This window comes from Camellia sinensis, chromosome 6 (genome assembly GCF_055761805.1).
Source record: "Camellia sinensis isolate YWXY chromosome 6, ASM5576180v1, whole genome shotgun sequence".
NCBI lineage: Eukaryota > Viridiplantae > Streptophyta > Magnoliopsida > Ericales > Theaceae > Camellia > Camellia sinensis.
In genome coordinates, this window is record NC_138966.1 from 156,901,396 (window position 1) to 156,917,066 (window position 15,671).

Consider the following 15,671-nt stretch of genomic DNA (forward strand, 5'->3'; position numbering starts at 1 on the left):
ATATGTGTATTGCTACATTGATATGGAAACATCTATATCAGTTGAATGCTCTCAAGTCCTTCATACATTTATTTTCCTTAACAGTTTGGTATTTTTAACTGTGTAATTTTTTTTGGATTTTGCATCTTGAGGTAAAATTAACTTTGCATACATTGATTTTTTTTTAAAAACCTTCATGGTATTTTTTTTGCATTACCATTCCAGCAACACCAACGTCCCATTAAGTTTAATTTCTGCTGGTATTATTTTATTTTACTTTATTTTATTTTTTTTATTTTGCTATTAAGTTTAATTTCTTTTATTTTTATTTTTTTATTGTTATTTTTTGTTTGGGCTTCATTTTCTTTTCTTTTTTTCGGCTTTTTAATTTCATTTTTCAGTACTTAAACATAAAAACAAAAACAAAATACAAATATTTCCATTAAAAAAAAATTTCATTTTTTTTTACGACCATCCACCGATCTTACTTAGTTGCCTCTTCTATCGTTTTCTTCTTCTTGTTTTTATCACCTTGGGCCACCCTTTACGCCCCTGCCCCATGCTTTCGTCGAGAGCAAGCACTCCCCGCTGACTATCAAAGACCAAGAACGACGTTGCTCCAAATTGGGCCATGGAGGTGGTCTTCCGTTTAAGCTCTTTATTTTCGGCCTTCAGTGCTCCTATCTTTGCTCGCGCATCCTTGTACATGCGCTGGAGCAGAGAGAGTTGGGCATTGACCTGATAGAGCTCACTCGTCCTGTTCTGCAGTCGATGAGTCAATTTTGTGACTGCATTCACCGTCTCCATATAGGACGTCAGTGTGAAATAATTGGTTTCAATGTCTGATTGAGCTGCCATTATTTGCTCAATCGACATCATAGGAAGATTGGGAAGCGTAGGAGCCAAGGCACTCGGCCCAACAGCGCTTATGGGATCGTTCAGGTCTGGAAACAGAATGAGGGGACGAAATGCGGATGCCATGGATTAGAGGTGAGCAAATAATGGTCTGGAAACAGAATGAGGGGACAGAATGAGGACGCCATGGATTAGAGGTGAGCAAATAATGGTGAAGAAGAGATAAAAGAGAATGGTGAAGAAGAAAATGGAAGAGTGTGTGATTAAGAAGAAGGTAAAAGCGAAGAGGACAATGAGGGAGATGGAGCCGAGGCGAGCGGCAATCGAGGAGAGCTGCTTTTGTCGGCCAATGACACAAAAGTGAGGCCGCGTGTCAAACGCGTTTATCGAAAGAAAAATAGAAACATGAGAGAGTTATATGTGCATGCATATATGTATATATATGTTTTGAACTGTATAGATGCCATTTATCCCTATCATTTTCCTTCTCCTCCTCCAGATTCTGACCCATGATTTCCTTTTGATAATGTCACAAGAGGAGAAATTATATGATGTTATTGTCACGACCCCATTCCGCCCCTCGTAGAATGGTGCCGTGATGGCCTGTAATCCGAGATTACCAAAGGCTAACTTCCAAAATTCGCACACAATCAGATTATAAATATATGGGGCTCACAAGTGCGGAAGCAATATATACAATTCTAATTAGTCCATAAGAGCTGTACATAGATCGAATGGAATGTCATACATCTTATCAAGGTCTTACAACTGGAATACAATAAAATGAAATACAAAAACACATCTTGACCAAAAGGCTTCTCAAGCCATCATATACAAAACACAATGAATTACAAGTTAAGAAGCATGATCTTCAAGATGCTACAAAATGCGAGTCCAAAACAAGTTGCAAAGCACATCTAGGCGTCACCGCCGTCCTGCTCATCACCTACATATATATAGAGAGGGTGAGCTTGGATACTCAGTGAATGGTACAAGTAGTAAAGGGTTTGTATGAATAATATCCGAGATCTTTATCAAAGCGATACACATTATATCTTGTACAAAATCAAAGACAAAACAAGTTCATCTAACAAGTCTTTCAAGCTTCATCAATCAAAGTCTTTCAAGGCTTTCAAGTTTCAAGGGGTGACATTAACAAAGGTGCTACAAAAGCTTAGAGTCCTCTAGCACGTAAGGTCTTTCAAAGATTGTGCTACAAATGCTTATAGTCCTCTAGCACGTACAGACTTTCAAAGGTTGTGCTACAAATGCTTATAGTCCCCTAGCACGTACAGACTTTTAAGAACGTCACCCAAAACAAAACTTATACTTGATACGCAAAACTTATACTTGATACACAAAATAGGGGCAATCATTCATGCTTAACAAATACTTTTTAAAACAAAGCAAAGCAAAGCTTATCAAAACATTGTAACATAACTTTATTAAAAATACCACTCACATAGTTCTTCAAACGCCGGGGCTACAGGCAAGGATCCAAGGCCTACAAGCACATAACAAATCCCATTGAATGCACTATCAAACAAGCTTTACATGAATGCAAATGATCTCGGCATTCTTTCAAAACTATGTCGATCCAAAACAAAACAATGTTCCTCATCTCGGGAAAACATAATGGGCACCATCCAGGTCTTGGCCGAGGTCCCACACCTCCCTTGCCGAGGTGTGGTCCCGATGGCCACATTCAAGGAAACGAAGTCGGGAAAATCTGGGTTTCCCTTTGTTTGAAGAACATGAAGAACATGATCATGAAGAACATGAATACAAAGAGCTTAACTTGTTATTACAAAATCTGAGATTTCATGCTATGAATTCAAAAACATGGACCTGGGCACCCATACTCGAAGATTTTATGAAAACAAACACAAAACATGAATCTTAATGCAAACTTTCGGATCAAACAAGGCTTTCTCTCCAAGAACACATGAATACCACTTTCTCTTTCTAAACCCAACTTTAAATCGATGCATGGCTTGCAAATCAGGTTCGATCATGTAATTCAGCTAGATGATCAATAAGAACAACAAGAGCAGATCAAGATTCTAACCTCAAGACACGAATCTAACGGCTCAAGGTCTGAAGATCAAGCTTGGAAAATCTATTCCCTTTCTAAGAACTCCTCCTTCTCTCTTCTAGAGCTTCTCTCTCCTCATGAACAAAGACATATAACAAATGATACATTTCTTTTTCTGCCGGCTGATTTAACATTCAACTCGGACACGTGGCAACGGCTGGTTGGCTCTACTAAAAAAGGTGACTAATGAAAAGACAAGACCATGACAAAGTGTGTTAAACAAGCAAGATGGCATAGGCACTCCGGCAGGTAATGATCTCGGCTAAAAACAAGGCATCGACAAGTAAGGGAATAATGATCTCGGCTAGGAAGAACAACACTTGGCCTAGCTGTGCCACCCCTCGGTCTAGGTCGCACCAATCCAGGAACAAGATCACTTAGGCGCAAGGTAACATCTCGGCCTAGATAATACACATCTCGGCCTTGGTGATGAACATCTCGGCCTAGATGATGACATCTCGGCCAACATGCCTTGTTGAAGGTGGAGGTCAACCAAAGTGGTTCCAAGATGGTTCTAAGCTTAAGGTGACCTCGGCTTGGATTAACCTAGGCTAAACACACACACCAAACAAGGAACAAAGTATGCAAGTAACACTTATGCAAGACAAATCAAGGTTTTGCAAATGCAACATATCAAGACAAGATCATGGAATATATGCAAGCATGACTAAAGTAAAGTGAAGGTTGTTACAGTTATGTATTATGGTATTATTTTTAAACTAATGTTATGTATTTATAGTTTGATATCTTAATCTTATATCATGTTGTTAATTAAAGCTTATTTGTTACACATGTACTAACCTATGTATTTAGAAATGAATTTAGGAAGCATGACTTGAGGGGGAGCCTTTCTTACTCCCAAATCAAATCAAAACATCATTGTGTGCCATCATAAAAAAGGCAGAGATTGTTAGACTTATTTATTTTGATGATTTATTTAATTATGTTTTAATTTATTTGGAAGAGAAAAATAGAATCAAAATTTATTTTGATGATTTACTTGAAAGAGAAAAATATAATCAAAATATTTTGATGATTTATTTGAAAGAGAAAAATAGAATCAATATTTATTTTGTCCCATTATTTTTCACCTAAACCTTTATCCTAAATGTTGTTAGAATGTATTTAATATTTGATTAAATCAGGAATTCAAACAACCCAAAAACAGAGGTTCAAACAGCCAAGCACAATAGCAGTTCAAAAGGTTCAAGTAGAAGATATTCAAATTTGTAATAATGGATTGGAAGATATTCAAATTAGTAATGATGGTGTACAACGGCTATAAACGGCTATAAATTCAAATGACTACAACAGTTATAAACAGCTATAAATTTAAATGAATACAACGGCTATAAACGGCTATAATTTTCATTATATATACCAAAGCCTCTAATGTAAACAAGTTACAAAAAATCAGAAAATATTCTTTGATCTATAATCACTCACATCTATTTTTTGAAAAATTCTCTGAAAAGTGTTCTTCAATTTTTGTTTACATCATCTTTCAGAAATTATACACTGGGACGTATAGCTTTAAGTCCATCTTTCCTGTGTGAGGTTTACAGAAAAACCAGAGCTTCATTTTTATATTTATCTTTGAAAGATAATTCTTGTAGCTTTCTGTGAAAGCAAAAATACATTCTTTTCAACCTTGTAAGAGTGTAGTACACTCAGTGTTCTTGATTTAGAAAGTCTGTGTAAAATCCATGGAGGATTGCTCAATTTGTAAGAGATTGCTAACACCCCCGTGAAGGTAGAGCATAGTGGAAAATCTCAAATGAAGCTTGAGGAGTGGACGTAGGCCGAGTTGAAGCCGAACTACTATAAATTTGTTTATCTCTCTCTCCCTTATCTCTTTATTTTATTTAAAGTGCTGTAGATATATTTCACATTTTTACTATGCTAAAATCATTAACTGACATAGCTGTTAGAACACTTATTTTAATTATTTTTAGTTCATTAACTATATTTATCTATTGTGCTAGTCATAATTTTTATTAGGATATTATTAATTTTTAATTGTAAAAACCTAATTCACCCCCCTCTTAGGTTGTTTTTTGCATAACATAGGGGATGCTAGCGAAGTGCTGGCATTTATCACACTTAAGCACAAATTCATTGGCATCTTGGTTGAGAGTAGGCCAGAAGTAGTCGGTGCGAAGGATTTCATGGGCTAGTGACTGGCACCCGAATGATTACCATATACGCCCTCGTGGACTTCCCTTATCACATAGGTCGCTTGAGCAGGATTGAGACACCTGAGGTATGGACATGAAAATCCACGTTTGTACAGTAGGCCGCTGATGAGGATGTAATTGGACGACCGAGCTCTGACTTTGGTGGCCTGTTGTTTATCGTCTGGCAGCTCCCCACTTGTCAAAAATAGAAGGATGTCCGTAGCCCATGGGATAGGTTCGTTTTGGAGGAAGTGAACCTCCTACTAGTTTGGCGAAATTGCCGGTTAGGCCAGGTATTCAAGGCGGACGCCATGGTTGAGGTCAGACTGGTCGGCCGAGGCTAATTGGGCCATTTCATCTGCCTTGGAGTTTTCTGACTGAGGGATGTGTTTGATATGGAAAGTATTGAAAAGGAAAATAAGAGGGAGTGCAATATCTCTGTAGGCTCGCATCGTATCTTTCTTCGCGTCGAATTCCCCCGTAATCTGCCCGACGATCAATTGGGAATCACTGAACACTTGGATATAGCTTACACCAATGTCTCTGGCTAGGCGAAGACCAACTATCAAGGCCTCATATTCGGCTTCATTATTGCTTGCGTCGAACAAGAAACGGAGGGCACACTTGAAATAATAGTCCTCGGGAGCGGTGAGGATGAGACTAGCCCCACTACATTCTTTGCGGGATGATCCACTAACGTTAAGAGTCCAGGAGTGGGGGTCTTCTGCCTCAGTGTTGAATTGCCTTGGCGGTGGGGGCACGGTTGGAGTGGGATTGGTGAATTCCAAGATAAAATCGGTGACAGCCTGTCCTTTGATCGCTGTTCGAGGTCGGTAAGAGATTTCAAATTGGCTGAGCTCGACAGACCATTGCATAAGTCTGCCGGATAACTCTGGTTGTTGCATTACCTTTTTCAGAGGTTGATTAGTGAGGACCATTATGGAGTGAGCTTGGAAATAAAGTCAGAGTTATCTTGAGGGTATGACCAAGGCAAGGACCATTTTTTCCAGCAAAGGGTAGTTCTGCTCTGCCCTCGTAAGAGCTCGACTAATGTAATAAACCGGACGCTGTACTAAGTTGTCCTCTCTAATGAAGGCCGCACTAATTGCGGTGTTTGATATGGCTAAGTAGAGAAAGAGGGTCTCGCTTGAGAGCGCCTGAGAGAGTAAGGGGGGGTTGGCCATGCACTGCTTCAATTGTTGAAAGGCCTCTTCGGATTCGATGGTCCACTCAAAGGCCTGTTGAAGGACTTTGAAAAAGGGAAGGTACTTGTCTGTTGTGCAGGAAATAAAACGGTTGAGGGCGGCGACTCTGCCGGTAAGCCGTTGAACCTCTTTGACTGTTCTAGGAGACTGCATTTCTATCAAGGCCTTGATTTTTTCGGGGTTGGCCTCGATACCCCGTTGACTGACCATAAAACCCAATAATTTCCCAGATCTTACGCCGAAAGTGCACTTCTCCGGATTCAGCTTTATTTGATACTTGCGTAGGGTTTTAAAGGTCTCTCATCGGTCTGTTAGATGATCAGAGGAGAGTTTGCTCTAGACAAGCATGTCGTCGATGCAAACATCTATGGTCCAACCTATCTGGTAGTGAAAGACGGCATTAACCAACTGTTGGTAAGTTTCTCCGGCATTTTTCAATCCAAATGGCATAACGCGATAGTGGTAAGTTCCTTTGTCTGTGATGAAAGAGATGTGTTCCTGGTCGGCCGGGTGTATCAGAATTTGATTGTAGTCGGAGAAGGTGTCCATGAAACTGAGCATTTGATGTCCGACAGTGGCGTCGACGAGCAAATCTATGCGGGGGAGCGAATAACTATCTTTGGGGCAAGCTCGATTAAGGTCGGAGTAGTCAACACAAAGTTGCCATTTACCGTTGTTTTTACGGACCAGGACCACATTTGACAGCCATCTGGGGTAGTCTACACTCTTGACGAATCGTGCCTCTAGTAGTTTGTCTACCTCAGAAGCAATACGGGCATTGCATTCCGGGTGAAAAACACGCTGCTTCTGGCGGAAAGGTCAGAAATGGGGCTCTATGCTGAGACGATGAGTGATGAAGGAGGGATCGATACCCAGCATGTCAGAATGGGTCCAGGAAAATACATCACTGTGCTCGGTTAGGAGGGCTATAAGTTCGGCCTTGGCTTGGGAGGATAGTTGGCTGCCGATGTTGATATCCGGCAGTGGCGTCGACAAGCAGATCTATGCGGGGGAGCGAATAACTATCTTAGGGAAAGCTCGATTAAGGTCGGAGTAGTCGACATAGAGTTTTCATTTACCGTTGTTTTTACGGACTAGGACCACATTTGACAGCCATCTGGGGTAGTCTACATTCTTTACGAATCGTGCCTCTAGCAGTTTGTCTACTTCAGAAGCAATACGGGCATTGCGTTCTGGGTGAAAGACACGCTGCTTCTGGCTAAAAGGTCAGAAATGGGGCTCTATGCTAAGATGATGAGTGATGAAAGAGGGATCTGTAACAACCCTCGTCACTGTTTACCGAATAACTACTGATTACCGTTAAACTGAAACTGATTATGATTGATAATTGAACTGATTGAAATACTGAACTGACTGACTAAAATATGAAATTGAATTGACTAAGTATATCTGTTTAACTGTATATCTATCTGTTGACTGTTTAATTATCTATTCAGTTTTTATGTTTAAACTGCTAATTGAAGGCCTTATCGGCGGCCGAACCGGAAACCGATTAGTGTTTTATGATCATCGTAATTTATGTGATTTTATGGTGTAGTTACCTGAAAACTGATTAGGTACGATTAAATTAGATTTAAATGAGCTAAATTGCATAGTTGGCTTTATTTACCATTTTGCCACATGAGTAGCCCACACCATGATCAACATTTGAGCCTTAGTATACACCTAGGCACACTTTTGCTCAGCTCATTCCTTGCCTTTGCCGACTAGAGAGAGAGAGATAAGGGAGAGAGTTGGATTTCATCTCACTTTAGCTTGTGAATTGCTTGGAATTAAAGAAGAAATTGCATATTTGAGCTTCCCTTCCTTGAATTGGAGACTTAAGGTAGAATTTCATCTTCTCATTCTTGTGTTTAAATTGTTTCTTGCATGGTTTAGACCTAGGTTGGAGACTAGAGCCAACTTATGGCTCAAATTGTTGTGTTGAAGCTTAATTGTTGCATGCATGTATATATATTAAAGTTTTAAGGTTGTAGTTCACATTCCTCACATGCATGTCCATGTTTTAAGAGTAGTCCATGATTTCATCATGTTTTTAGAAAGAATTGACTCAATTGAGCTAGCATTTGAAGCTTTGAAGTGTTTAAATTCATGCATGTTTGCACGTTCTTCATATTCATGGAAATTGGTTTGAATTGAATTTATTTGAAACACCCTTGGGCTTTGATTTTACAAATTGAGCTTTGAATCATGCTAAAGTATGAGTTTTGATGTGTTTTCTGGAAAATTGGCCCAAGAGGATCGAAATTTATGGTTTAAAACTTGGTTTTGAGCTTGAGGTTCAAATCTAGAATTTCCAGAATTTGGACTCACGCTCGAGCGGGGTGACTGGCGCTCGAGCGTAGAAATCATGCTCCCAGCATTTTGATCTGTTTTGAAGTTCGCTCGAGCGGAACAATTGACGCTTGAGCGGGGCATTGTGTCTCATGCTCGAGCGGGTGTTGAGCGCCCAATCGAGCGTGATTTTCGCCTATCCAGCACTTTTGACTGTTTTGCAGAACGCTCGAGCGGGTAAGTCTACACTCGAGCGAAAACCTTCGTCTGCATGTCCGCTCGAGCGGAGTAACCTACGCTCGAGCGTGACCCTATTTTCTGAAAAGTCTGAAAATGCTTTTAAAGTGCATCTTTACATCCTCATCTCATTCTAGGCATTCTTAGGCCTAGTTTAAGACATCTTAATGAGGATATAGATGTAGAACCACACCGAGGCAAATTAGGGATTAAGCTGTTATCTTTCCCAACTGTGTCGCTTAGTGTGTGTTCAATCTGGAACTGTGTAGGGTTGGCGACGGGAGATGCGCTCTAACTTTACTGTAGCCCAGAACTCTGTCAGTAACAACTATGTAAAGATATGCTCAAAATGATTATCTTCTGAACAATTGAACTGTACTGCTTTCTGAACTGATACTGTTAATTGAATGAATGTTTGTCCTATATTCTGAACTGTATTGTGGCATCCTTAGCACCTACTGTTTACTGTTACTGTTACAGAGATCTCTATCGGTTCCCTTGTTGGAACCACCACTGTTTACTGATTGATGGCCATCATTTACTGCTCGGTCTTTTAAGACCTACTGTTCACTGTACTGTTATGCTAATGGATGTACCACATATGACTGTACTGACTAAACGACTGAAATACTGGTTTAATGAACTGTTTTCATTACTTTAAGGACATTCATTCTTAACCCCTTTACGCATTGTGTTATTCACTGGGCTTTAGCTCACTGCTTATATATATATATATATATATGTAGGTGTTCAGCCACCAGACCGCAGCTAGGAGCGTCGGGGTAAACTCCAGTTTTGTCAAGCCAACCTATGTGCCTCAATGCGAGGTTCCGAGCCTGTCAAGTTATGGCTTAGGGTTGTTTTAGTTCCCCTCTTCTGTCTCTGTAACTGTTTGTTTACTGTACTGTACTGTTTAATAGGGATTAGGTCCCTGACTGAATGATTGTATATATGTACATACTGTTTTGTCTGACTGTATATATTTGAATGAAAAGTCTTTTTACATATAGATTATCACAGTTCATTGGACTTTGTTTATTTACTGTATTGGCTTCCGCCAGCCCCTGTACTCTGTATTACTGTATTACTGTTAAGCAGGCCTTCGGTAATCTCGGATTACTGGCCGGTTACGGTGCTAAACCCATAGGGGTGGGTTTGGGTCGTGACAGAGTGGTATCAAAGCGATACTTACCACGAGTTATACCGCACACACGTGTCCAAATGAGCTATAGGGTGTCCTAGAAAAGTAAATAGGGCATCACATGAGCATGATAAGTGTGTGGCTATGATATGACTAAATATATGCTAATGTGTTAGCCTGTTTAAATGAATGACTGCCTATGTTGATAACTGTTATAACTGCCTATAGTGAAATGGATAATGCGAGAACTGCAAATGAATCTGAAACCTCATCCTCTGAGGCAAGAATGGCAAGACTGGAGAGAATGATGGAACTAATAACTGAAAGGTTAGGGCAACAACAGAACCAACAGCCCCCACCTCCTCTAGTACAGCCAGAACTACCTGTTAATGATGACATAATTGCTCTCACCCAGAAGTTCAGCAAAATGAAATCGCCATCGTTTCAGGGAGGCCTTGAACCGTTAAAGGCTGAAGCTTGGGTGCTTGAGACAGAAAAATTGTTTGAAGTCTTTTCGTGCTTTGAAGCACATAAAGTACTGCTAGCCACCTTTACACTACAAGAAGAGGTCAGAAGGTGGTGGATGTTAGTCCGCGACACCAACACCGTTATGACTTGGGCTCAATTCAAAGGAGCCTTCGTCGAAAAGTATTTCCCTCAGTGTGTCAGGGATAGAAAAGTAACTGAGTTTGAACAGCTGAGACAGGGCACAATGTCTGTTGCTGAATATGAAACAAAATTCACCGAACTTGCTAGATATGCACCACACATGGTGGACACCGAGTACAAGAAGGCCAGAAAGTTCAAAGGTGGCCTTAATGTTGCAATTCTCGACAGAATTAATGTTCTGAAGCTACCAAACTATGTAAATGTTCTTGACCGAGCCTTGATGGCTGAATCGAACATCGAGGCACTGAAAACTGAAACATCAGCGTCTGAATGGCGTAGGAAAAGGCAGGGTTTCAAATTCAAGAAAGGCAAGCATAACCCATTGAACAAGAAACAGAATACGGGGTCAATAACTAGCCCCAGTCAAGGGAGTGGTTTCATACCACCCTGTTCTGAGTGTGGCAAGAAGCACAAAGGGGTCTGTTACAAAATATCTGGAGCCTGTTATAGGTGTGGCAAGGTGGGCCACATGGTTAAAGACTGTCCCTCTGCTCTGCAGGCTAGTAATAAAGCTACACCAAGCGTGGCAGCCTCAACTGTTGCACCAAAACCGAACCCCAAAACTACCGAGAAAGAGCCTATGAGGCAGGGCCGAGTGTTCGCCCTAGTACCGGGAGACGTACAAAATACCGAGACCGTGGTGTCAGGTATCCTCTCTATTTGTACTCAAAATGCATATGTACTGATTGATTCGAGGTCTACCCATTCGTATGTATCGCATGCTTTTTCGCGAAAATTGAATAGACCCTTAGAACCCATGAATTACCTATTAGCCGTATCTTCACCTGTTGGGGGATCTATGACCTGTGCATATATATATCCTGCTTTTGAAATTATTGTTGGAGATGCGCATTTGTTTATTGACTTACTACCCCTGAACATTGATCATTTTGATGTAATATTGGGAATGGACTGGTTAACAAAATAACATGCTACCATAGACTGTGTAACAAAACAAGTAGTTTTCCGTCCACCGGGTTTACCCAAATTTGTATTTAATGGCGTTGGAGTGGTACCTCCTCCGTATTTGATTTCATCTGTAAAAGCTATTAAATTGCTTAGAAAGGGGTGTAACGGATATCTGTGTTCTGTATTGACTGTATCTACCGCTGATAGTGCTAATGTGAACAACATTCCCATAGTCAGAGAATTCCCAGATGTTTTTCCAGAAAAGTTGCCAGGGGATTTGATTAACAGGGAGATTGAATTCACCGTTGATGTGATTCTGGGTACCCAACCAGTATCTAAAGCTCCTTACCGAATGGCTCCGACTGAACTGAAGGAATTGAAAGTGTAACTGCAAGAACTGTTAGATAAGAAGTTTATCAGGCCTAGTACTTCACCGTGGGGCGCACCTATTTTATTTGTGAAAAAGAAAAACGGCTCACTGAGACTGTGCATTGACTACCGTGAACTGAACAAGGTAACTGTGAAAAATAAATACCCACTGCCACGTATTGATGACTTATTTGATCAGTTACAGGGTGCTCAAATGTTCTCTAAAATCGACCTCAGATCAGGATACCATCAGTTGAAAGTTAAACCAGAGGACATTGACAAAACCGCTTTTCGAACGAGGTATAGACATTACGAATTTTTAGTTATGCCTTTCGGAGTTACCAATGCACCTGCTGCATTTATGGACCTCATGAACAGAATCTTTAAACCATACCTTGACGACTTTATTGTAGTCTTCATTGATGACATACTGATTTACTCCAAAGGTATAGAAGAACATGAACATCATCTGAGACTTGCCCTACAGACCCTAAAAGAACAGAAACTTTATGCTAAACTGTCTAAATGCGAATTTTGGCTTGATCATGTTATGTTTTTGGGGCATGTTGTTAGCAAAGATGGAATTTCTGTTGATCTGCAAAAAATTGAAGCTGTAGTGAACTGGCCTAGACCAACAAATGTGACAGAAGTTCGAAACTTTTTGGGACTAGCCGGGTATTACAGAAGATTTGTCAAAGACTTCTCCAAAATTGCCTTACCATTAACTCAGCTGACACAGAAAGGGATGTCATTTGACTGGACTGACCAAAGGGAATCAACTTTCCAAGAGTTGAAGACTCGACTCGTGACTGCACCAGTTTTTACCTTACCTTCAGGTACGGATGGTTTTACCATATTTAGTGATGTTTCTTATAAAGGTTTGGGATGTGTTTTAATGCAGAATGGGAGAGTTATTGCTTATGCCTCTCGACAACTGAGACCGCACGAAAAGAACTACCCGACCCATGATCTGGAACTTGCTGCAGTAGTATTTGCATTGAAAATCTGGCGTCACTATCTGTATGGGGCGACATGTGAAGTATATACCGACCACAAGAGTCTGAAATATTTCTTCACACAGAAAGAACTGAACATGAGACAGCGGAGATGGCTAGAACTGATTAAAGACTATGACCTACAGATTTTGTACCATCCGAAAAAAGCCAACACCGTTGCCGATGCACTGAGCCGGAAATCGATTGGAAATTTAGCCTGTTTGCTTACTGGGCAGAAAGAATTACTTTGTGACCTTGAAAAATATGAAATTGAAATTGTTTTACGAGAACAAGGTGGAACAATAGCTGCTATTTCTGCTCAACCAGCACTGATTGAAGAGATTAAAGAGAAACAGCAACTGGATGACTTCTTGAAGAAGATCATCGAAGAAAGGGAATCCAAACCAAGACCGGGTTTCAAATTTGAAAGTAATGTACTGAAATTTCAAGAAAGACTGTGCATACCAAATGATTCTGAATTGAAAAGAAGAGTTCTACAAGAGGGCCACAATTCAAAATTTTCTATCCATCCAGGGAATACGAAAATGTATCAAGATCTGAAACTGAATTTCTGGTGGCCGGGAATGAAGAAAGAAATTGCTGACTTTGTATCGAAATGTCTTCATTGCCAACAAGTCAAAGCCGAACATCAACGACCCGCAGGCTTATTGCAGCCCTTACCGATACCGGAGTGGAAATGAGAGCATATCACCATGGATTTCATTGTGGGATTGCCTCGCTCCAGTAAAGGTATGGACTCAATTTGGGTTATCATTGATAGACTGACTAAATCTGCTCACTTCTTACCTGTTAAGACAATTTATAATGCGGACAAATTGGCTATACTCTATATTGATGAAATTGTTAGACTGCATGGAGTGCCTGTGTCCATTGTTTCTGATAGGGATTCGAAGTTTACATCGAGATTTTGGCAAAGCTTACAGACTGCATTGGGTACTAAATTGAGACTGAGTAGTGCCTATCATCCTCAAACAGATGGTCAATCAGAAAGGACCATCCAGACTCTAGAGGATTTATTGAGAATGTATGTCCTTGATTTTCAGGGAAATTGGGAAAGCCATTTGCCCTTAGCTGAATTCGCCTACAACAACAGCTATCATTCGAGTATTGGTATGGCGCCTTTCGAGGCACTGTATGGCAGAAAATGTAGATCTCTGATTTGCTGGGCAGAAGTTGGAGATGGGCCTTTGCTTGGACCCGAGATTGTATACGAAACGATTGAGAAAGTGAAACTGATACGACAGAGACTGAAAACCGTGCAGAGCAGACAGAAAAGTTATGCTGATGTTAGAAGACGGGATAGAGAATATGAAGTGGGTGATCACGTGTTTGTAAAAGTGACACCGATGAAAGGCCAGACTTGTTTTGGAGTCAAAGGCAAGTTAGTGCCGATATATATCGAACCATATGAGATTATTGAGAAAATCAATCCGGTGGCGTATCAAGTTGCGCTTTCTCCTGAAATGGAGCATATGCATAACGTCTTCCACATTTCTATGTTGAGGGACTACCTCTGGGATCCTTTCCATGTGATAGAGCCTGCTCGGGTAGTGTTGAGTGATAACTACACTTACGAGGAACGGCCTATTCAGATTGTAAACAGACGGATCAAGAAGTTGAGAAACAAAGAGATCCCGTTAGTGAAAGTTGACTGGCAGAACCATGGTGGCGTGTATGCCACTTGGGAAAGGGAAGATGACATGGCTAAAAGATATCCTGAACTGTTTCCATTGAATCCTGTTTTCTTCCAGAATGAAGGTAATTCGAGTTTAGAGGACTAAACTCTTTTTAAGGAAGGGAGACTGTAACAACCCTCGTCACTGTTTACCGAATAACCACTGATTACCGTTAAACTGAAACTGATTATGATTGATAATTGAACTGATTGAAATACTGAACTGACTGACTGAAATATGGAATTGATTGTATATATGTACATACTGTTTTGTCTGACTGTATATATTTGAATGAAAAGTCTTTTTGCATACAGATTATCACAGCTCATTGGACTTTGTTTATTTACTGTATTGGCTTCCGCCAGCCCCTGTACTCTATATTACTGTATTACTGTTAAGCAGGCCTTCGGTAATCTCGGATTACTGGCTGGTTACGGTGCTAAACCCATAGGTGCGGGTTTGGGTCATGACAGGATCGATACCCGGCATGTCAGAATGGGTCCAGGCAAATACATCACTGTGCTTGGTTAAGAGGGCTATAAGTTCCACCTTGGCTTGAGAGGATAGTTGGCTGCCGATCTTGGCTATTTTTGTTGGGTTGGTAGGTCGATGGGGACTTCAACAAGTTCTTCCACTGGTTCCCCTCTGACTAACTCGTCTTCGTCTCTGACGTCGAGTCCTTCGATGATCATAGCCTCCTTCAGCTTGACCTCTTTGAGTGAAGCGACGTAGCACTCTCTGGCCACCGTCTGCTCTCCCCTCACGGTGCCGACCCTGAGATCGGTAAGAAACTTCATGGCCAGATGGTATGTGGATGTGACTGCTTGAAAAGCATTAAAGGCTGTGCAGCCGAGGATGATGTTATAAGCAGAGGGACAGTCGACGACAAGAAAAGTGAAGAGCTTGGTGGTCTGTCATGGATATTCTCCGATGGTGATGGGAAGATCAATAGAGCCTATGGAGGTCACCCGATCCCCCGTGAAGCCGACCAGTGGGGTTTGGAGAGGGGACAATCTTTCTTCCCCGATCTTGAGTTGGTGATAGGCGT

General features: G+C 40.9%; 1 protein-coding gene across 1 annotated transcript; it reads right to left on the minus strand.

Moving 5' to 3' along the window:
• Window positions 1–5,390: 5,390 nt before the first annotated feature.
• On the minus strand, window positions 5,391–15,420 carry LOC145793724 (uncharacterized). Its single transcript, XM_082876596.1, has 2 exons — window positions 15,278–15,420; window positions 5,391–5,958 (listed from the first exon to the last, which is right to left on the minus strand). The coding sequence occupies exons 1-2, from the start codon at window positions 15,418–15,420 to the stop codon at window positions 5,391–5,393; spliced, it is 711 nt and encodes a 236-aa protein (XP_082732722.1).
• Between the last annotated feature and the right edge of the window lie 251 nt (window positions 15,421–15,671).